This window comes from Ambystoma mexicanum, chromosome 6p, assembly GCF_040938575.1.
Source record: "Ambystoma mexicanum isolate Mex_15411 chromosome 6p, UKY_AmexF1_1, whole genome shotgun sequence".
NCBI classification, from domain to species: Eukaryota; Metazoa; Chordata; class Amphibia; order Caudata; family Ambystomatidae; genus Ambystoma; species Ambystoma mexicanum.
The window spans coordinates 46,217,054-46,241,219 of NC_090935.1; the positions used below are offsets into that span (position 1 = coordinate 46,217,054).

At 49.3% G+C, this 24,166-nt stretch overlaps 1 protein-coding gene across 6 annotated transcripts in view; it reads right to left on the reverse strand.

Annotated features, from left to right (window-relative positions):
* LOC138511191 (uncharacterized) overlaps positions 1–24,166 on the reverse strand; it is a 699,527-nt gene that overhangs the window by 34,553 nt on the left and 640,808 nt on the right. Inside the window, exons 9-11 of one of the 6 annotated variants that reach the window (XM_069626704.1) lie at positions 10,521–10,598; positions 9,940–10,017; positions 3,045–3,830 (exon numbers count right to left, since the gene is read on the reverse strand). In XM_069626704.1, coding sequence (XP_069482805.1) covers positions 3,045–3,830; positions 9,940–10,017; positions 10,521–10,598 — 942 coding nt within the window. Of the gene's footprint in view, positions 1–3,044; positions 3,879–9,939; positions 10,018–10,520; positions 10,599–24,166 lie in introns of all 6 variants that reach the window. The other 5 variants (XM_069626703.1, XM_069626702.1, XM_069626707.1 and 2 more) reach the window with 5 other exon arrangements.

Consider the following 24,166-nt stretch of genomic DNA (forward strand, 5'->3'; position numbering starts at 1 on the left):
TAGTGGATACCTCTCACCGTGCATCTTCTGCCTAGAGGATACCTCTCCACGTGCATCTTCTGCCTAGAGGATACCTCTCTACGCGCACCTTCTGCCTAGTGGATACCTCTCCACGTGCATCTTCTGCCTAGCGGATACCTCTCCATGCACATCTTCTGCCTAGCGGATACCTTTCCACGCGCATCTTCTGCCTAGTGGATACCTCTCCAAGCGCATCTTCTACCTAGCGGATACCTCTCCACGCGCATCTTCTGCCTAGCGGATACCTCTCCACGTGTATCTTCTGCCTAGCGGATACCTCTCCAAACGCATCTTCTGCCTAGCAGATACCTCTCCATGCGCATCTTCCGCCTAGCAGATACCTCTCCAAGCGCATCTTCTGCCTAGCGGATACCTCTTCACGTGCATCTTCCGCCTAGCAGATACCTCTCCATGCGCATCTTCTGCCTAGCGGATACCTCTTCACGTGCATCTTCCGCCTAGCAGATACCTCTCCAAGCGCATCTTCTGCCTAGCGGCTACCTCTTCACGTGCATCTTCCGCCTAGCAGATACCTCTCCATGCGCATCTTCTGCCTAGCGGATACCTCTTCACGTGCATCTTCCGCCTAGCAGATACCTCTCCATGCGCATCTTCCACCTAGCAGATACCTCTCCAAGCGCATCTTCTGCCTAGCAGATACCTCTTCACGTGCATCTTCCGCCTAGCAGATACCTCTCCATGCGCATCTTCTGCCTAGCGGATACCTCTTCACGTGCATCTTCCGCCTAGCAGATACCTCTCCATGCGCATCTTCCGCCTAGCAGATACCTCTCCAAGCGCATCTTCTGCCTAGCGGATACCTCTTCACGTGCATCTTCCGCCTAGCAGATACCTCTCCATGCGCATCTTCTGCCTAGCGGATACCTCTCCATGCACATCTTCTGCCTAGCGGATACCTCTCCACGTGCATCTTCTGCCTAGCGGATACCTCTCCACGTGCATCTTCTGCCTAGTGGATACCTCTCCAGGCGCATCTTCTACCTAGCGGATACCTCTCTGGGCACATCTTCTGCCTAGCGGATACCTCTCTGCTCAGTGACTAGTGGCGTTTGGACCTTGCAGAGGGCATCATACCTACTGGGCATATGGGCCACCAGCGTTTGGTTTACTGGTTACCCTGGGGGCTGCATACAGATATGGTTTTGAGACACAAGCATATATATGTTTCTACCACAACCTCTCAGTGTTTGTGGCAATGTTGTTGGTGACTTGGAGGTGTGTGTTGGGGGGTGGGAGGGGAGCGGGGATAGAGCAGCCTCTCAGAATCATCTGTGCCCAGGGCTTAACAGGCATGAAGGCAGGCTGCTTTCTCTCCCTACCACCCAAGCTTAGTAGATTCTCTGGGAGAAAGGGAGCCATGCGTTCCTGTGTGCATTGGGCCTCACATTCCCTTAGGACCAGGTCTAACATGTTTCTAACACACTCCCTGAGAATAGTGTGGGATCTTCCATAGTCTAGGCCCAGGAACAGGTCCCCACTGTCCTCGCACCAGACCAAACGATGATTGGTACAAATTCATAGAAAGAGAGGAAATACTAGTTCTACCAGTCCCAGCGGTTTCTGAAAACGGGCTTTGAAAACGCTTGCAAAATAATGTAAATGATACTCCAGGGGTTAAGCAGGACAGAAAACATCCCACTCTCAGCATTTACATGTCTTACAACAACTCCCAGACTGAAGTACATGTCGACATGCACTACTGCAAACAGGGAAAGAAAACTACAAGTCCCAGAAACCAATGGGAAAATAACAGGAAAGGCTGGAAAACATGGGAATCTTGGGGGCTCTGCAGGATGAAGGCGGAGCTACCATCTTAAGGGGACCCTATGCATTCAAGCACCATATACAGTTCTGTAAGTGAACCACTGGCCCAAATCTAGGCATGCCATAAGCATTCTTTGCTTGCTTCTTTAAGAAACATCTGTTGCATTGCAGCATTTAATGCCAGGTGCAGTCTTTAGGGTTAATCCACGCTGGCACTCATATTTAAAACAAAGTGTAAATTGCACGGTGGGCCCCGCCCACATTTCCACTATCATTCACTTTGGTTAACTTGGTGCACTTTTTGTCACTTGCGCTGTGAAGTCCAAACGCAAATGTTTCAATCCTGGTAAAAACAGGTGAACCATACGTTCCAACATGACCCATTCCAATCTGTAGGCGCTTATCCCGTCCTGTTTTTATTCTTTGCATTCTGTGATTTGCTGTTCTACTATTCCCATTATAGAATTCGGACTACAAGTCCCAGAATGCAAAGAAAAAAAAACAGGACTGGATAAGCACCTACAGATTGGAAAGGATCATGTTGGCAACTATGATTAACAGGCAATTAATCTCGCACCTTGCAGTGCAAAAACTGGAACTGCCCCACCCAATCAACGTGTGCACGGGGCATTTGGCATGCAATCCGCTTGCTTCGAGCACAAACCAAAAGCAGGCAGGTTCCATAGGCATCCGATGCATGACAGTGCTTGAACCTTCCACACAAGGTCTTCCCACCTCAGATACCATTCAGGGGACGCTCAAAATGCTTCCCAGCGTGTGACTAATACATGATTCCTACCCATTCGCCCATTGGCACGCCGCTCACATAGATATGTTTACTAGCATAATAAGGGAGACTAACACAACAGTCTGTGGATTCAAGGAAGACCCAGGAATAATCGGGAAGTATCATTAGGACAATCTGCCGGAAGAGGTGAGGTGAAGAAGTAGGAAGAGGCCGATCGCCTTGATATATACACATAATAGTGTTATCCAAGGGACGGAAGACAACTCCTGGATTACGGGGGAGAACATAAGCGTTGCCAATCATGGACAGAGACTACCAATCAAATCACCACCAAACCGCAGTGAGACAGAAAGCACAAACCGTGAAGAAATCACCAGGTAGTCCAGACCCCCAAGTATAGTGCAGGGAAGACAGTGGAAATAAATGATGGGAAGATACAGAAGGTCTTGGGAGGCAGGGAATATAAGAGGAACAACCAAGTATAGAATACCTTCAACTGGTGGGGCACCGTTAGTGCCTCCCCTTTGCTTGTCTCCACTGACACCTTCCTCTGTGCGGCCCCCACTGGTACCTTCTTCTGGGAGGTCCTTGTCAGCACCTTCCTCTGGGTTGTCTCCACCAGTTGCTTCTTCTGGGTGATCTTCACCAACATCTTCCTCTGGGTTATCTCCGCCAGTACCTTCTTCTGGGTGGTCTCCACCAACACCTACCACAGGTTTATCTCCACCAGTACCTTCTTCTGGGTGGTCTCCACCAACACCTACCACAGGTTTATCTCCACCAGTACCTTCTTCTGGGAGGTCCTCATCAGCACCTTCCTCTGGGTTGTCTCCACCAGTTGCTTCTTCTGGGTGATCTTGACCAACATCTTCCTCTGGGTTATCTCCGCCAGTACCTTCTTCTGGGTGGTCTCCACCAACATGTTCATCTGGGTCGTCTCCGCCAGTTGCTTCTTCTGGGTGATCTTGACCAACATCTTCCTCTGGGTTATCTCCACCAGTACCTTCTTCTGGGTGGTCTCCACCAACACTGACCACTGGTTTATCTCCACCAGTACCTTCTTCTGGGTGGTCTCCACCAACATCTACCACTGGGTTATCTCCACCAACACCTTCTTCTGCGTGTTCCCCATCATCTCCATCCTTTTGTTGACTTCCGCCAATGCCTTCCTCTGGTTGGGCTCCACCAGTATCTTTCTCAGGGTTCTTGTCACCTGTGCCCTCTTCTGAATGGTCTCCACCAGTGCCTTCGATTGAGGGATCTTCTCCAGTGCCATCTACTGGGGGGACATCAGGGGTAGGAGATGCAGGCAAATGCCCATTAGCTGTGAGAAGAGTCAAATTCTTTCAAACAGATGTATTATCAAGTGGCATACGCCCACATCCTAACAGCAACACATGATTAATGAATATGTAGCTATCATTAGCCAGACTCAAGAATGCGCTCTAAAAATCAATACCCAATCAATGTAATTGCAGGAGTACTATATACAACCAATTATTATATCTCTTTCCCAACACTGGACCTTACTGAGAAAGGAGGGCCTGCCAGCTGGTGCCAGGTATGGCTATAGCATATGATAAGGTCGTTCACATTTAGAAACCACTACAACAAACATATATTTAAAGTGAGGGTCTCCTTCAAAAGGTGCCTCTTACCCAAACCTTAATAAATATACGAGAAAGGCCTGGATAGCTAATTATTAGGCGTGGACGAACTCTCCCGCATAAGCACAAATCACAAGACTCTTAGGTAATTCATCAAGGATGAGCTTCATACAGCTTTTTGAAAAGTGTGTGTGAAGTTCAACCACATGACGTAAAGGGGGAGACATGATTGGAGCTCCTATTCTGTCTCGGGCAGCTTACGGAGAGGCAAGCGGGCATTGGTGGAGGTAGATGTTTAGCGAAGAGTTAATGCACTGGAGTGAAGATAGAGTAGTTGCAGAAGAAGGAGAGCGAGAGGTAGTGGGTGACCGGGGCCGAGTCAGAGCAAGACATTTAGTGTTGGGTTTGCTTACACAGTTCTGTGTAACACACTTAGTGATTTGCAATGGGTGACCAAGACAAGAGCCATCTTCAGAGATTGTAGTCAGTGGCTGTCTCTTGAAGTGAGTGGATGAGACACTGAGACACATCTCGCTGGATAACACATGGGAGGAGCTAGGAATCGCTGAGGACAGTTTGTGGGGGAATCACGCCTGCCTGATTTAGCTGGGAGGGGGCAGTAGAGATTTCTCGAGATGGGTGACACACATTTGGAACATGCCAGCTCCCAAACGAGGGAGAGGTCGAGGTTGGCGTGTTGTTTAGGCTCTTTTCACTTCTGCAGCAGCACTTGCTGTGTGCATTGGAGAATCGGATGCCGGAACCTCCTGTGGCCAACTTGAAGGTATTATCCACCCCAAGCCCACCCCGTCCTAAGTCACTTTGTGGTACAGGTGCCAGTACAAGAATAGAGGAGCTATGCCGATGAACATTCACGGAGACTGGCGGAGGAGGCCGCACTTTCAGGTATGCCCACTATCCCAGGGGCAGACGTGGGGTTTTGCGGCAAGGAAGAGCAGCAGGCAGAGTACTTGAACAACCAGAGGGGATTGAAACTCCCAGGTCTCTCCCTCCACCGCCCCCATCCGTTGATAGGTCAAACATCGATGATGAAGAGATGGGTGATTATCAAGACAAGGGTTATGAGCCGTCACCCTCCAGACAGGGACAAGTATTGTTGCTGTAAGTGAACAATACTGAGGAGTAGGGCATGACACCAAAAATGCAAAGGCTGTAGTATTAGTGGAAGATACCCGGCATTGTAGAGGGTCTTCGAGAAACAGCCTTCCTATCGCAGATCAGGAAGCACCCTACATCATTATGTGGCACCCGGAACACCACCAGCACCACCACACCCACATGAACCCAGCCTGTGTGGTAGCCGACTGCAAAATCCAAAAGTGAAACAGTACTTGACATGGAATGAACAGAAGCCGGGCCTGACCGCCTGCCCAATCTGCAGGAAAACCTTGTGCCGACGGAAGGCAGGAACCAAGTAGGGTACCACAGACACCTAGTCCAATATGCAGCAGCGTGACGCACAGACATGGGAACACGGCAAAAGGTCTGAGGTGCATCCCTCCGCATACCATCGCAGAAGCAGCTTACCTCAGCCAGTGCACACAATTATGATATCACATGACATGACATGTATAACGTGTCTGTACACAAGTGTTTCCAGGTGCGACAAGACAAGGGAGGGAAGACAGAGGGAGGACAAAACAAATGATCATACTAGGTCTTGTGACATTCAGATCGTGCAACTGTGAGATGCAAAGTGCAGGGGGGATGAGAGGGAGAAGGGGGATGTGCCATGGAGGGGAAGTGCAATCAGTCCAGCGCGATTCTGGGAAGTGAAAGGAGTCAGGGGATGGAAGGGATACAGTTACAGGCCCCAAGTGCTCGGTAGGCCCGGAGGCAGTGCAGGGGCGACTGGTCGTGGAGGCCCCTGGTACCCAGTGAGACTCTGAGGGTAGCCAGGCAACCAGTCAGCGCAGCAGACAGGTAGGTCAGCAGAGGAGAGAGAGAAAAAAAGCAGAGGCAAAAAGGAATGTCTTGAGCTGCTTCTGGAATTTCAAGTGTTCAGGCTCAGGTTTGAGAGGGGCAGGGAGGCCATTCCAGAGGGCGGCCCCTGCAGAGGAGAGAGATCTACTACCCCCCCCCCCACGCTCTGCTTGGAGAAGCATCTAACCCTCAGAGAGTTAGAGGTGGCTGAGCAAAGGGCTCAAGAAAGAAGGTGTTTTGTGGACAATGCAGAGGGTCTTGTACTTGATCTTTGCTGCAACCGGGAGCCAGTGGAGGGATTTCGGGCCTGGAGAGGTACAGTCTCTGGGCTTGAGGCCAAGGACAAGCCTTCAAGTCCTGTTCTGGATTAGTTGCAGAGGGCAGAGAGTAGAGGAAAGCAGATTGAGAAAGAGGCTGTTGCAGTAGTCCAGCCTAGAGAGAACCAGGGCTCTGGAGACAGTAACCTTCTAGGGGAAAGTGAGAAAAGAAAGAATACCTCTAAAGAGGTGCAGCTGGTAGTGGACCTTCTTGGCGAGGTCTGTGATGTGAAGAGAGAAGGAGAGAGTAGAGTAGAAGGTGACACCAAGGTTTTTTGCCTCACAGGAAGGCAGGGGTAGAGAGCCCAAGGTGGGCAGCCAGAGTGAGAGAGGAAAAGCGGGTGGCAGGGGTCCCAATGAGAAGGATCTCTGTCTTACTGGCATTAAGGCAAAGATCGTTGGAGGTGCTCCAATTCTGAATCGCAGATAAATACTCAGGAATGAGCCAGGGAGGAGAGGATGCTGAGGGAAGCCTAAAAGAGAGCCGAGTGTCATCCGCATAACACTGAAAGTTAGAGGTAAAGGTAGAGATTAGGTGAGAGGTTAGAGCCCTGGGGAACACCACATGAGGAGAAGAGGTGGTGGAAAGAAAGGACACAAGTTGTACCAGGGAGGGACGGTCCAGGAGTAAGGAGGTCAACCACTCTGGGGCCTGATCTGTGATGCCCATGTTCTCACAGAGTAGATTGACCGTGTCAAAAGCAGAAGAAAGGTCAAGAAGCATGAGGACGACAGAAGGAAGGCTGGAGTCAAGATTAGAGAGCGGATCTTCACGGGTGTGCAGGAGAGCAGTTTCCATGCCTCTGTATGCTCTGAAGCCAGACTGATGGTCATGGAGGCAACCAACTGATTCAGTGTGGGGGATAAGCTGGGAGATGGCCTGCTTTTCCAGGAGTTTGCCCAGAAAAGGAGTGATCGAGATCGGGCGATAGTTTTCTGGACAGATAGGATCGGCCGAAGGCTATTTAAGGAGGGGGTGCACAGGGGAGTGCTTGAGGAGAGAGGGGAAAGTTCCAGTGGCAAAAGTGATTGTAGAAATCGTTCAAGGCTGGATTGAGGGTGTCAATGTGGTCCTTGATGGTTCTAGAGTGGAGCAGCAGAGCACCTGTTTGGGCAACACTTTCATAGATTGGACTTGTCTGGAAACATCGTCAGGTATAATTGGAGAGAAAGGAGGAGGAGAGGGAAAGGCGGCCAGAGGGGTCTGGGCGAGTTAGAGGGAGAGGAAGAGGAGAGAGACGACAGGATGTCCTGAGTTTTAGTGGTGAAGTGAGAAGCCAGTGCCATACAGAGGTCCTTGGAGGGAACAGGAGAGGCGGAGACTGCAGAAGGATTGGTCAGCTCCTTGCAGATTTTAAGGAGTTTGGCCATGTTATTAAAGGCCACAGAGACGCGGGCTTGGATGTTACTCTCTTCTTGGACAGGACAACAGAGAGTCTGTATTGCCTTTGGAGCAGGCGGCAGGCCAGTTTGTCAGGGGATGCACCCCATGCCCTCCACTTCTTCTCAGCCACCCTGCACTTACGTTTCAGGGCGGCAAGGTCGGAGTCATACCAAGAGTTGCACTTGGAGGTAGGCTTCAGACGGATTCTCATGACAGGGGCAGGGATGTCCAGAGTGTTGGAGATAGAGAGATAGATTAGAGAGGGCTGTGTCAGAGTGTGAGACAGCACAGGCTTAGGAGGAGCAGAGAAAGTAGAGGCAAAGGCATCCACTGACACACGCTCTATGGGCCGACTGACCGAGAAGGTAGGTGGCACTGCTGGGGTGGGCTTACCCTTGGGGACAGAGAGTTTCAGTTGGGAGGAGAGCAGAAAATGGTCAGTCCAAGTGGTAAGAGGATTCAAGAGGGGGATGTCTGAGGAGATGAGAACATCCAGCCCGGCAGAGTGTGTCGGACCAGAGGGTAGAATGGAAAGCGAGAGAGTGTCGCAGAGGTTGTGGAAGAGCTCTGAGGCGGGACTAGAAGCAGCCAGGTGGATGTTGAGGTCTCTGAGGAGGAGATGTTGAAAAGTAGAGTTAAGGAGAGAAGAGGAGACGTCAGCCCACTCTGAGAGGAAGAGGGCAATCTGGCCATGTGGCCAGTAGATGGTGGCCACAGTCAGAGAGAGGCCAGGAGAGATAGCAAGCCTGCAGACCACACATTAAAAGGAGGAGTAGTCCTGCGTAGGAATGACAGAAGCAAGGACCCACTCCGGAAAAGATCAGGGCTACTCCACCTCTGGGACGGTTGGTTCTTTGTTCGGAGAGGATCTTGTAGCCATCAGAGAGCATAGTGTCACAACCTGTGACAGAGCTGGCCGTGAATCATGTCTTGGTGAGAGCGAGGACATCCAGGTCAAGTAATTTGAGGAGGTGGCAGATTTCAGAGGAGTGTTTGACAGCAGAGGGAGAGTTGAGAGTAGCGATGTTGAGCATGTTGCCACATTTAAAAGACTTCCGTGGAGGGGTACAGGCATGAGGTATGCCCAGCGGAAGTGGTAGAGGGGTCTGAGAGGAGGCAGAGGTAGTAGCAGGAGGTGGGATAGAAGCCAGAAAGGAGGAGGGGGGACCAGAGAGACAGCAGAGGCAGGAGGTGGCAGAGGAGCCAGAGAGATGCTAGTTGGAGTAGCAGGAGAAGGAATGAAGTCGATGAGATGTGGGAGACGCCTATCGGAAAGGAGCAGATTCGGCTGAAGGTCTGGGACCAAGACAGTACTATTCAGATAGATGTTAATGATAGTTTTGGAGGAGTGGTAGAAGGCCAAGAGGGATTCCCACCGAGTGCCACCATTAATAGGAGAGGAGGAGAAAGGAGAGATAACAGAGACCATATGAGGGGTCAATAGGTCAGGAGAGGGAACGACAAAGAGGATGTCGGTGAAAGTCTGTGAGAGGATTTGTGGGCACTCTACCGACGGGGATACTCTTCTCCGAAAGATTCATCCATTACTGTGGTTCCTTATTTGGGGAGTTCGTCCAGGCCTATTAAATATGCCCATAACCTTTTGCCTTCATTGTTTTCCCAGTTTACTCTCCACATACGCCCTGGGATGCCACAGTCAGAAAAAGCCATTTGCAACAAAGCATTTCCCTTAATATGAAATCATGGGGTTTACGAGAATGGAAAGACGGCACCACGACAGCACCTGAGCAGAGCAATTCAACAATGCAGATAGCTTAAGCGCATTACTCCAGCCCTTTCTATTTCATTATAAATATTTCAGGAATTCCTTGTGGGGTGCATTTCACTTTATGAGGGTCCCATGATTTAAGAATCACAAATCATAAGATCACATACAATCACCAGAAACACCTCTAATCAACGGCCACAGAAAGAAACACAGGAGGAGAACCCAGAATCACCTAACAGCACAGGAGCTGAAACACCCTAGTTCTACAGATTATCTACTCAGCATGCCGCAGCACTGCCCTGAGGGCCCAGGGTTGATTGGCAAGAGATATAAAGAGGCAATGCTGCTGAGGGCCCTGGCATCAGCAGCCGGCGGTAGCCCTGGTGCCATTACGGCATGTATACCTTCCCTCGGATCACTGTTAGACTTCTCCTCCGTAGGGTACCCATCAGGAGCAGGGGTCACTGGTAGAGGTGCAGGTTCTGGAGTAAGATTGAAATATCACATGCAACCATCAACAGATCAAACGTACAGTGCTGGAATATGAGCATGAGTCAGGGAGACGGTACAATCAGGCAGGCCAATGAACTGTGATCACAAGGCTGGAAATCAAGAGAAGGGATCGATAGATTGATAGCAAGGAGCTCTGAAGAATCTGGCAGAGATGATTGAAGCTTCATGGATTCCGGTGGAAGACCACAAGAGAGACAAATCTGAGAAGAAAGCGGGAAGGAGTAAATCGCCTGCCATCGACGGCATGATCGCTGCGGAGAGGAACGATATCGTAGAGGATCACACTGCACTCATTACACAATCAATGTGAGGCACCACAAGGAATTGACCACAGTACATAAGCAGAGAGAAGGAAGAAGCGAATCACAAGCGATCTGCTGAGCGAGTGACGCTACTTAGGGCAATTCAACCCAAGCCACAAAGCAGCCATGCTTGCCAGAGGTGGCATCAAGAACGGTCAACAGTACAATACCTTCCTCAGGAGCACTCTCTGACTTCTCATCCGAGGGGTCACTGCCAGGGGCAGGTGACACAGGAGAAGGTCCAAGGTCTGTGGTGACATTGAAGATGAGAACATACATGTCGCAATCTCACCGTACAACAAACAACAACACAACACAACATCTTGTCATCAAAAGACTGGATTAGTTCAACACGCTGCACGCTGCTTGCCGCAAACCTCGCATCTCAAAGCACATCACAATGGTGATGCCTAGAAGAAGCCATTCAAGGTCACAACACAAAAGACATTTGTTGTTGCTGTTTTTCAAGCACAAACGGGATCGCCCGATCTAGCTCCAAGCTTTGCACTGCTACGATTCATGCAGTGCGTGGTTTAGCTTGCTCTTAAGGGATCCACTGTGAACGGGCACCCTCATCGAGGGGAACAGTGCTCTGGAAGTTTTGCCTGTTCAATCCCTCAAAGACAACAGAAAGAAAATGCTTCCAATCACACATTAAGGCACATTGTTATGAGAGGATCTTTCATACCTCATGGGTCCTCATGGGTCCTGTCTGTGGACTACTCTCCTGCTGAGTGCATGCGTTATTGTTGGTTATTTTACAACACATCTGTCTGTATCCAAAGATCTGAGATGGAGGCACAGCCCTGTAGTATACAAGGATATAGTATCTCACACCCAAGCCAATGAGAACCCCAGATCCCAGGGGTATGTTGTGATTGGCTGAGGCGCCTGAAAACTGAATGGGCACCTGCAGGAGAGGTATCAGCCAATCAAGTGGCCAGGAACACAGGTCAAATCCGCCAGTAACCACATGCATTGCATTCTGGCCACTGGCAGCTCTCCTTTGGGTCTGCAATTTATTTTGGTTGGCCAGCGCCCTAGGCCCTGTATTCCCGACCCTCGCCACATGTCCCTGGAATCCCCCCTCCCAGGCCCCATCACCCTCTACTTACCTGTCCGTCTCTTGCGCCGCCCATTCACCACAGGGCAATGGAAATAAAAAAAAGACTAGGGCCATCTAGGTTTGTAGATTTTTTTAAGGGAAATTGGGGAGCCCTATTAATGGGAACATCTGAATTTACATTAGCACCCCAGATGTTTGCAGAGTAGTGTTAATATCTGGCTTTGGAGGTGGAGATGTCTAGTCATGCCCTGGAGCCCTCACAGAGGCCCGAGTGCCAGGCCCAAAACAGATGTACACACCCCTGGACCTAGGGATTCAATCTACAGTGGCACAGTCCTTCCCATTGGCACATGGCGTCGATATAGAGACATGCCCCGCTCTCACAGGCAGCAGAGCATGATGGGTGATTTGCTAGCGCTCCTGTGAATGTGACTGTATTAATGAAACACTATCAGAAGATGAGGTCTGCCCTTCTTGATGGGTGGGTTTTAATATGGGGGGGGTTTGGGGTGGAAAAGGACACACAGTAAATGCTTGTCTGTACCCCCAAGAAACAGAACTGAGGCAGAACCCCCCAGATAAAGCGACAATCCTAAGTGAACCTTCAACGCCAGAGAATCGTCAAAGGTTAATCCCTTGGATGTCAAGGACGATAGCTCATGGGCAACGCGCTGGCCTTGGAAGCAAGACGACGCTGAGCAACACAGCTTCGATCCCCGGGTCCACGCTTAGAAACCTCTGGCTATTAAGCGCGTTATAAATAACCAATTACAATTACAAAAAAAAGTCAAACATGAAGAGTGAGAGCTAAACCTCAGGATTTGACAACGGAGAACCACGCCTCAAGAAGCTTCTTACGGAGATGTCTGGAATAAACCACTTCTAGATGTTTAGGGGAGATTGAGCACCAGGAAGGACGACATCGTCTATACATCAGTGCAATTCCTTGCTGGCCTCTAATGTCCTCACTCAAGGAGAGCTTCAGTAGAGTTGGGATTCCCTGGCTACTTTGGGATCACAACTCCTAGCTCAGCCAACATGGCGCCTCAGTAGCTCGGGGGTATTCTGCAAGAAAGGGGGAGAGGTGTTCCTCTGTAAGACTGTAAAGCCTCATCTTGAAGAAGTGGCCTCATAATAAGAGGCAAGAGGAACAACCAGGACTTTCCTATCAGTTCTTCTGAGGGGTCGTAATTGACAGGGGTGTCTCCTAGGTGAGTGCGCGGATGGGCTCCTGACAGTCTGGAAGTATCACCAAGAACGCGCTCACTGGGCCTACGGCTTAATGTTGAGGACATACAGTTAGGTTACATCTAGACCAACCTCTTTTTATGCAGCAATAAATCCTGACTTTATATGAGTGACATTAATAACATAGCCTATCCTAAATATTGACAAAAATATTTATTGTATCACATTATATTTTGGTTTAAAAAGTGTTGAAATTGGTGCTCTAAAACACGTTTTGATGGGGAAACCATCCCTTAATCGCTCCCTGACACCCGATAAACCACCCTCAGGCCTCTGGTATTTCTAACCCGGGCAGAATGAATTTCTTAAAGGGGAAAACCATCAACCCTACCATGTCCCCATCCTCGGCAGATCCTCGACAGATCCTCGGCAGAATTTGTGCTGGATTACAAGTGGCAGAGTTAATCCCCATTTTTTTGAGAGTCCATTGGCATCTGTGGGGCATTTTTAGAGGAATTACCGCTAGAGTTATTCCGCTCATTTTGGTGATTTTCGTGACCATGCCATGCCTTGTTATGTGGAGGTGATCTGGCTGGGTTGGAGAAGCTGAAAAGGTTAGGCGGTTATGGAGATGCAAAACCAATTGTTTGTCTGACCTGGTGTTTTAATGACCTGTGAGTAGGTACTGCAATTTTAGCTCAGGATGGGGTTCATTTGTCCAAATTTGATGGTAGACGAGAATGCCCCGATAACCGGCCAGTAATCCTCATTACAGGAAGTCATGATACTCTTTAAATGCATGAAGGTCTTTCCCACAGACATTCTTGGAAGACTCACTCTTTAGGAAATGAAAACTTACTCTTCCTCCCCCAATCAAATCCTGTGGAATTCCTCCTAGATCCACTGGATAGAGGTGATCAACCCTCCAGGGAAGGGTGAGGTGGGATCCAGGATGGTGACAAGGAACAGAGAGACTCGGCATAATAAAGAGTACCATTAAGTACTAAGGGCATCAACCCCATAGTTTCTCTTCATTGTACCCGTCCTGAGGGTTCAAAAGCCTAGGCTGATTGCCAAGCTCCATAAAGAAAAATAGATTCCAAGAATGCGGCAACACACCATGACTTTATTGGCAAAGGAGAGCAGCGGTGCGCCCTTAAGGAATAAGGCTTGCGCGCTGAGGCCGGCGGGCGTGTTGCACTTTATAAAACTTAATAATAATATTAATAATAGTAATGGTGGCACGTAAAGGGCGGCATCAGGACAGTCATTGCCAGCCTGGCCTGACGAGTGAAATCACTAGTGATGAAGAAGTGTCCAGTTGTGGCCCAGACCACGGGTCTAGAGATGTGCACTAGTGATGCTCCTTCAGCCTTGCCCCAGGACGTTGCCAAGCCCCTAGCTGACCTGTCCAGAATGTGCCTGGCATCCTTGAGCCAACAACTGATGAGATGGAGAAAGCCTTGTGGCCCCTTCTACCCCCCTCAACAGTGGCAGAAAGGCTTCTAGAGGAACGGCAGGTGGCTGCGTGCTCTCGCTAGCCTAAGAGAACTGCCTAGATGTCCAACATGGCCGCACATACTCACTGCTCCTGAGTGAGGTGCACCGTGAGGTGCCCCGGAACAGACGCGCGCACCATGACCTGACACATAGAAGAAGAAGGGGGACACAACTCTGAGCACCAAAGCCAAGTCACAGTGGTGGATGACTGGTAAGGAGGATAGCAGGAAGGGGCCCCCCAACTCACCAATCGTCTGGCCCGAGGTGATGGACACAAGCACGATTGATTTTTTTTAAATGTATTTATTTATGTTTACATTCATAGCTGCGCACCAAAACCTCAGGCATCAGGGCCCTAGATACAGAAAGTGCAACTGACATTCTTTAAAAAGTAAGACCAGGCAAATGGTTTACAACATGCGGTGGCTCTTCTCAATCATACTCTGGCAAAGCCTCGCCTCATGGTGCGGGGGCTACATCAGGTATACAGATAAGCAAGAGGCAAACTCAGGTAAGTGCATACTCTGGCAAAGCCTCGCCTCATAGTGCAGGGGGCTACATCAGGTATACAGATAAGCAAGAGGTAAAATCAGGTAAGTGCATACTCTGGCAAAGCCTCGCCTCATAGTGCGGGGGCTCTATCAGGTATACAGATAAGCAAGAGGTAAAATCAGGAAAGTGCATACTCTGGCAAAGCCTCGCCTCATAGTGCTGGGGCTCCATCAGGTATACAGATAAGCAAGAGGCAACATCAGGAAAGTGCATACTCTGCCTCGCCTCATGGTGCTGGGGCTCCATCAGGTATACAGATAAGCAAGAGGCAAAATCAGGTAAGTGCATAGTCTGGCACAGCTTCACCTCATGGTGCAGGGGGCTCCATCAGGTATACAGATAAGCAAGAGGCAAAATCAGGTAAGTGCATACTCTGGCAAAGCTTCACCTCATGGTGCAGGGGCTCCATCAGGTATACAGATAAGCAAGAGGCAAAATCAGGTAAGTGCATACTCTGGCAAAGCCTCGCCTCATAGTGCGGGGGCTCTATCAGGTATACAGATAAGCAAGAGGTAAAATCAGGAAAGTGCATACTCTGGCAAAGCCTCGCCTCATAGTGCTGGGGCTCCATCAGGTATACAGATAAGCAAGAGGCAACATCAGGAAAGTGCATACTCTGCCTCGCCTCATGGTGCTGGGGCTCCATCAGGTATACAGATAAGCAAGAGGCAAAATCAGGTAAGTGCATAGTCTGGCAAAGCTTCGCCTCATAGTGCGGGGGCTCCATCAGGTATACAGATAAGCAAGAGGCAAAATCAGGTAAGTGCATAGTCTGGCAAAGCCTCGCCTCATAGTGCAGGGGCTACATCAGGTATACAGATAAGCAAGAGGCAAAATCAGGTAAGTGCATAGTCTGGCAAAGCCTCGCCTCATAGTGCAGGGGCTACATCAGGTATACAGATAAGCAAGAGGCAAAATCAGGTAAGTGCATACTCTGGTAAAGCCTCGCCTCATGGTGCAGGGGGCTCCATCAGGTATACAGATAAGCAAGAGGCAAAATCAGGTAAGTGCATACTCTGGTAAAGCTTCGCCTCATGGTGCGGGGGCTACATCAGGTATACAGATAAGCAAGAGGCAAAATCAGGTAAGTGCATAGTCTGGCAAAGCTTCGCCTCATAGTGCGGGGGCTCCATCAGGTATACAGATAAGCAAGAGGCAAAATCAGGTAAGTGCATAGTCTGGCAAAGCCTCGCCTCATAGTGCGGGGGCTCCATCAGGTATACAGATAAGCAAGAGGCAAAATCAGGTAAGTGCATAGTCTGGCAAAGCCATGCCTCATAGTGCGGGGGCTCCATCAGGTATACAGATAAGCAAGAGGCAAAATCAGGTAAGTGCATAGTCTGGCAAAGCCTCGCCTCATAGTGCAGGGGCTACATCAGGTATACAGATAAGCAAGAGGCAAAATCAGGTAAGTGCATAGTCTGGCAAAGCCTCGCCTCATAGTGCAGGGGCTACATCAGGTATACAGATAAGCAAGAGGCAAAATCAGGTAAGTGCATACTCTGGTAAAGCCTCGCCTCATGGTGCAGGGGGCTCCATCAGGTATACAGATAAGCAAGAGGCAAAATCAGGTAAGTGCATACTCTGGTAAAGCTTCGCCTCATGGTGCGGGGGCTACATCAGGTATACAGATAAGCAAGAGGCAAAATCAGGTAAGTGCATAGTCTGGCAAAGCTTCGCCTCATAGTGCGGGGGCTCCATCAGGTATACAGATAAGCAAGAGGCAAAATCAGGTAAGTGCATAGTCTGGCAAAGCCTCGCCTCATAGTGCGGGGGCTCCATCAGGTATACAGATAAGCAAGAGGCAAAATCAGGTAAGTGCATAGTCTGGCAAAGCCATGCCTCATAGTGCGGGGGCTCCATCAGTTATACAGATAAGCAAGAGGCAAAATCAGGTAAGTGCATAGTCTGGCAAAGCCTCGCCTCATAGTGCGGGGGCTCCATCAGGTATACAGATAAGCAAGAGGCAAAATCAGGTAAGTGCATAGTCTGGCAAAGCCTCGCCTCATAGTGCGGGGGCTCCATCAGGTATACAGATAAGCAAGAGGCAAAATCAGGTAAGTGCATAGTCTGGCAAAGCCTCGCCTCATGGTGCGGGGGCTCCATCAGGTATACAGATAAGCAAGAGGCAAAATCAGGTAAGTGCATACTCTGGTAAAGCTTCACCTCATGGTGCAGGGGCTCCATCAGGTATACAGATAAGCAAGAGGCAAAATCAGGTAAGTGCATACTCTGGCAAAGCTTCACCTCATGATGCAGGGGGCTCCATCAGGTATACAGATAAGCAAGAGGCAAAATCAGGTAAGTGCATACTCTGGCAAAGCTTCACCTCATGGTGCAGGGGCTCCATCAGGTATACAGATAAGCAAGAGGCAAAATCAGGTAAGTGCATAGTCTGGCACAGCTTCACCTCATGGTGCAGGGGGCTCCATCAGGTATACAGAAAAGCAAGAGGCAAAATCAGGTAAGTGCATAGTCTGGCACAGCTTCACCTCATGGTGCAGGGGGCTCCATCAGGTATACAGATAAGCAAGAGGCAAAATCAGGTAAGTGCATACTCTGGCAAAGCCTCGCCTCATAGTGCAGGGGGCTACATCAGGTATACAGATGAGCAAGAGGCAACATCAGGAAAGTGCATACTCTGGCAAAGCCTCGCCTCATAGTGCAGGGGCTCCATCAGGTATACAGATAAGCAAGAGGCAAAATCAGGTAAGTGCATACTCTGGCAAAGCTTCGCCTCATGGTGCTACATCAGGTATACAGATAAGCAAGAGGCAAAATCAGGTAAGTGCATAGTCTGGCACAGCTTCACCTCATTGTGCAGGGGCTACATCAGGTATACAGATAAGCAAGAGGCAAAATCAGGTAAGTGCATTCTCTGGCAAAGCTTCACCTCATGGTGCTACATCAGGTATACAGATAAGCAAGAGGCAAAATCAGGTAAGTGCATAGTCTGGCACAGCTTCACCTCATTGTGCAGGGGCTACATCAGGTATACAGATAAGCAAGAGGCAAAATCAGGTAAGTGCATACTCTGGCAAAGCTTCGCCTCATGGTGCTACATCAGGTATACAGATAAGCAAGAGGCAAAATCAGGTAAGTGCATAGTCTGGCACAGCTTCACCTCATTGTGCAGGGGCTACATCAGGTATACAGATAAGCAAGAGGCAAAATCAGGTAAGTGCATACTCTGGCAAAGCCTCACCTCATGGTGCAGGGGGCTACATCAGGTATACAGAAAAGCAAGAGGCAAAATCAGGTAAGTGCATAGTCTGGCACAGCTTCACCTCATGGTGCAGGGGGCTCCATCAGGTATACAGAAAAGCAAGAGGCAAAATCAGGTAAGTGCATACTCTGGCAAAGCCTCACCTCATGGTGCAGGGGGCTACATCAGGTATACAGATAAGCAAGAGGCAAAATCAGGTAAGTGCATACTCTGGCAAAGCCTCACCTCATGGTGCAGGGGGCTACATCAGGTATACAGATAAGCAAGAGGCAAAATCAGGTAAGTGCATACTCTGGCAAAGCTTCACCTCATGGTGCGGGGGCTACATCAGGTATACAGATAAGCAAGAGGCAAAATCAGGTAAGTGCATAGTCTGGCAAAGCCTCACCTCATAGTGCAGGGGGCTACATCAGGTATACAGATAAGCAAGAGGCAAAATCAGTTAAGTGCATACTCTGGCAAAGCCTCGCCTCATAGTGCAGGGGGCTACATCAGGTATACAGATAAGCAAGAGGCAAAATCAGGTAAGTGCATAGTCTGGCAAAGCCTCGCCTCATAGTGCGGGGGCTCCATCAGGTATACAGATAAGCAAGAGGCAAAATCAGGTAAGTGCATACTCTGGCAAAGCTTCACCTCATGGTGCAGGGGGCTACATCAGGTATACAGATAAGCAAGAGGCAAAATCAGGTAAGTGCATAGTATGTCAAAGCCATGCCTCATGGTGTGGGGGCTACATCAGGTATACAGATAAGCAAGAGGCAGAATAATGTAAGTGTATACTCTGGCAAAACCATGCCTCATGGTGCGGGGGGGCTACATCAGGTATACAGATAGGCAAGAGGCAAAATCTGGTAAGTGCATAGTCTGGCAAAGCATCACCTCATGGTGCAGGGGGCTACATCAGGTATACAGAAAAGCAAGAGGCAAAATCAGGTAAGTGCATAGTCTGGCACAGCTTCACCTCATGGTGCAGGGGGCTCCATCAGGTATACAGATAAGCAAGAGGCAAAATCAGGTAAGTGCATAGTCTGGCAAAGCTTCACCTCATGGTGCAGGGGCTACATCAGGCATACAGATAGGCAAGAGGCAAAATCTGGTAAGTGCATAGGCTGGCAAAGCTTCACCTCATGGTGCAGGGGGCTCCATCAGGTATACAGATAAGCAAGAGGTAAAATCAGATAAGTGCATAGTCTGGCAAAGCTTCACCTCATGGTGCAGGGGGCTCCATCAGGTATACAGATAAGCAAGAGGCAAAATCAGGTAAGTGAATACTCTGGCAAAGCTTCACCTCATGGTGCAGGGGGCTCCATCAGGTATACAGATAAGCAAGAGGCAAAATCAGGTAAGTGCATAGTCTGGCAAAGCTTCACCTCATGGTGCAGGGGCTACATCAGGCATACAGATAGGCAAGAGGCAAAATCTGGTAAGTGCATAGGCTGGCAAAGCTTCACCTCATGGTGCAGGGGGCTCCATCAGGTATACAGATAAGCAAGAGGTAAAATCAGATAAGTGCATAGTCTGGCAAAGCTTCACCTCATGGTGCAGGGGGCTCCATCAGGTATACAGATAAGCAAGAGGCAAAATCAGGTAAGTGAATACTCTGGCAAAGCTTCACCTCATGGTGCAGGGGGCTCCATCAGGTATACAGAAAAGCAAGAGGCAGAATCAGGTAAGTGCACAGTCTGGCAAAGCCTTGCCTCATAGTGCAGGGGCTACATCAGGTATACAGAAAAGCAAGAGGCAAAATCAGGTAAGTGCATAGTCTGGCACAGCTTCACCTCATGGTGCAGGGGGCTCCATCAGGTATACAGAAAAGCAAGAGGCAAAATCAGGTAAGTGCATACTCTGGCAAAGCTTCACCTCATGGTGCAGGGGGCTACATCAGGTATACAGATAAGCAAGAGGCAAAATCAGGTAAGTGCATACTCTGGCAAAGCCTCACCTCATGGTGCAGGGGGCTACATCAGGTATACAGATAAGCAAGAGGCAAAATCAGGTAAGTGCATACTCTGGCAAAGCTTCACCTCATGGTGCAGGGGGCTCCATCAGGTATACAGATAAGCAAGAGGCAAAATCAGGTAAGTGCATACTCTGGCAAAGCTTCGCCTCATGGTGCAGGAGGCTACATCAGGTATACAGATAAGCAAGAGGCAAAATCAGGTAAGTGCATAGTCTGGCACAGCTTCACCTCATGGTGCAGGGGGCTACATCAGGTATACAGAAAAGCAAGAGGCAAAATCAGGTAAGTGCATACTCTGGCAAAGCTTCACCTCATGGTGCAGGGGGCTACATCAGGTATACAGATAAGCAAGAGGCAAAATCAGGTAAGTGCATACTCTGGCAAAGCCTCACCTCATGGTGCAGGGGGCTACATCAGGTATACAGATAAGCAAGAGGCAAAATCAGGTAAGTGCATACTCTGGCAAAGCTTCACCTCATGGTGCAGGGGGCTCCATCAGGTATACAGATAAGCAAGAGGCAAAATCAGGTAAGTGCATACTCTGGCAAAGCTTCGCCTCATGGTGCAGGGGGCTACATCAGGTATACAGATAAGCAAGAGGCAAAATCAGGTAAGTGCATAGTATGTCAAAGCCATGCCTCATGGTGTGGGGGCTACATCAGGTATACAGATAAGCAAGAGGCAGAATAATGTAAGTGTATACTCTGGCAAAACCATGCCTCATGGTGCGGGGGGCTACATCAGGTATACAGATAGGCAAGAGGCAAAATCTGGTAAGTGCATAGTCTGGCAAAGCATCACCTCATGGTGCAGGGGGCTACATCAGGTATACAGAAAAGCAAGAGGCAAAATCAGGTAAGTGCATAGTCTGGCACAGCTTCACCTCATGGTGCAGGGGGCTCCATCAGGTATACAGATAAGCAAGAGGCAAAATCAGGTAAGTGCATAGTCTGGCAAAGCTTCACCTCATGGTGCAGGGGCTACATCAGGCATACAGATAGGCAAGAGGCAAAATCTGGTAAGTGCATACTCTGGCAAAGCTTCATCTCATGGTGCAGGGGGCTACATCAGGTATACAGATAAGCAAGAGGCAAAATCTGGTAAGTGCATAGGCTGGCAAAGCTTCACCTCATGGTGCAGGGGCTCCATCAGGTATACAGATAAGCAAGAGGCAAAATCAGGTAAGTGCATAGTCTGGCAAAGCCATGCCTTATGGTGATTAATGTAAGCCACAGCCGTGGTGTTGTCTGTCAGGACTCATACTGGCTGTCCTTGATCTGGGGATGAAAGTCTAGTGGAGCCCTCCTGATTGCCTCTAGCTACCTGCAATTCAAAGATCCAAGAGACTCCCACGGAACCCAAAGGACCTGCATAGTCCTGCTCCCTGAGAAGGTCCTTCCAGCTCTGGGCACTGGTCTTGGTGGTGATCAACACACGGTGGGGGGTGGCGGGAAGCAAGGGAAAACCTGTGGAGTGATTTTGTGGGTGGAGACACCACAGAGCGTCTCCTATAATCTGAGGGTCTCCTATGATCTAAGGGTTCATAGTGCCCCGATGAAGGAGTCCAACACAGGCGGCCGAGGACACAGATGAGGAAGAGCCCAAAGAGTGATGAAGACTGTCACACCCAGTAGGCCCCTCACCTACAGCCATCAGGCTGAAGTGCACTGAAGCCGATAGGGTCCCCGCCACCACGATCCAGGGGGAGACAGGCGCAGATCTAGTTGGTTAGATTGGCCTAATGACCTGGAGATGCTGCGAGGGGATAGGTGAGACTTTCTGATGTTGTTTAGGACCCGGGGGAAGGTTAAGCAGTAGAGAGTTCTGGAAGCACCATCGTCGACGCTCTGGATGGAGGGACCAGTAGATGTTCACACCCTGTCCCCGAAGCCATGAGGCCAGAACCTTGGTGAAGACTCTGGGTGCCGATCTTAGCCCAAAGGGGAGGAGGATACATTGGAAATGCTGGACCCCCACAGCGAACTTCAGATTTTGCTGGTGTGCTGGCTGAACGACCAAATGCAGATAAGTGTCTCTGAGTTCCCGGGACAAGAGCCAGTCCCCAGACGATATCAGAGGAAGGATTCTTTGGAGGGATAGCAATGCTGAATTAGATGTTGAGGATGAACACACTGACATCCTTGAGGGTGACTACTAAACGGGAACCTAGTGATGCCTTGGGCACCAGCATCCTGGTAGAATACGTTCCTCTCCGTCTTTCGTGACCACCCTCTTCTGGAGCAGAATATGAAGCTCCTATTGTATTGCCCCCTTCCTCGTCTGACCTCCTGCCAATGGGGTGTTCCATTTTCCTCACTCGAAGGGCAAAGGGAAGAGTTTTCAATGGCATAGTCCCTTCTGATAGGGTCCAGGTCCCAAGTGTTGGCCGTGGGACCTGCAGGGGCCGAACCCGTCCAGTCAGGAGCATGCTATCTGTGGAGGAGGGAAAGTTTGGCCTTGATATGATGTGATATGATAGGTTATTTATAACGCGCTTAATACCCAGAGGTTTCTAAGCGCAGACATAACCTGTGTTTCTCCGTGTTGTCTTGCTTCCAAGGCGAGCATGTTGCCCTCCCGAGACACCCTCACCATGCCTTTTGGGGCACAAGTGAGGGTGGCTGCTAAAAACGGGTCCGTCTGATAAATGGAGGAAGTGATTTGTTCGACTTTGAGACCCCCGTTCTGTATATTGCAGCTTTGGCTCCTTGGTTTCTGTGGGTGGTCTCGGAGTGTTTCTGTACATTCTGTTCCTTTTTCCATTCAGCTATAAAGGGCCCAACTATCAACCATAAAGGCCTGTAAGGTGTATGAGGCATAAATGGGTGCCTTCTGGCATGGCTTTAAGTGGGACAGGGCTAGCCAGGGCTCAGCCCTGGCAGTCTCCAAATATTGCCCTTAAGCCAGGGCTCTGCCTGGGCTCGCCAAACTCACCTCCCTTAACACATTTCTTTAAAAATATGAGTGGCAATACTGCTCTTTGCCAGTAGATGTCACCTTCAGCAATGTTTAGAATTGCAACATCAGTTTTGAAATTAGGTACTTTTCAAACAGAAAAGGGAAATTATAAGAGAATACATTGGTTGATGTTTGCCACACATTGTATTAAAGTATTATCATTAGAAAGCCTTTAATTAGTATGCAAGAATAATGGATTTCTTTCAGAAGAACTGTGGGGTTACATGGCTGATATGATATAAGTCATTTATAACGGCCCTGTACACAGGTTTTTCTGACCCCTTTTGATTTGATGTTTCATACTTAAAATATTTATATTGGTCAGCATTTTTACACACATTCATTATATTTAAATTGTCCCGGGAGGGAAACCAGACAACACGAAGCATGTTCGATCCCCGGGTCTGCACTTAGAATCCTCTGGGTATTAAGCATGTTATAAATACGCAACATAGTCCTGTAACAGCGCCTCGATGCCCCCGGGCTGTGTGAGCGCTTTAAAAAAATGCAGATAAAATAAAAATATATATCTTTTGAACCACATTGTTGTGCTTTCATTGCACATGTATGTAAACTTGATTGGCTCGGTTAGGTCACTCCTTTAATTTCACAGGCCACTCCTTTCATTTCACAGGCCACTCCTCTTTTAAAGCTGTATTAGCTACTTGGGATTTGAGGCTGCGAGTCACCCTATTTAGGCCCCAGCTCCAAATATTGCCTCATGACGCATTAGAGCCCCTCTCAATTTCTTATCCCACTTAAAGGGTATCCCTACAAAATATCCCCACCAAAAATATTGCCGTACACATGGCCGTTTGTCTCGCCATAAGCAATATTTTTGGGGGGGATATTTTGTGGGAGCAGGTGTTGCGGGGGTGTCCCCCGCAGGGTATATGGGTCAATATTGCTGCACAAATATGGCGATATTTTTGTATCGCCATATTTTTGCAGGGATATTAACACATGGAACCACTTAAAGCACTGCCCGTTGGTGAGTGCCTGGTTTTTCTAAGGGCACTGTCAACCTTTTTGTACCCAGGCTCAGCACTCGACCACTTATTCCTTTTGTAGTATCGGCACAGATAATATAGATCAGTGGCAACAGACTTGTCTTGGAAGCAAGACGACGTGGAGCAACACAGGTTCGAATCCCGGGTCAGCGCTTAGAAGCCTCTTCGGTATTAAGTGCGTTATAAGAAACCAATCATAATTATCTACGTGTTGCCCACTGCCCCCCCCCGGGATACAGTGGGGGCAGTCCCGATTTGTGGATGATTTGACAGACCCCCATGCTCGCTTCTGACTCATCGGATCCACAGTGGGGTGGCTGGCGGACCACTCCGGGCCCTGTGGATGTAGCGCCCCT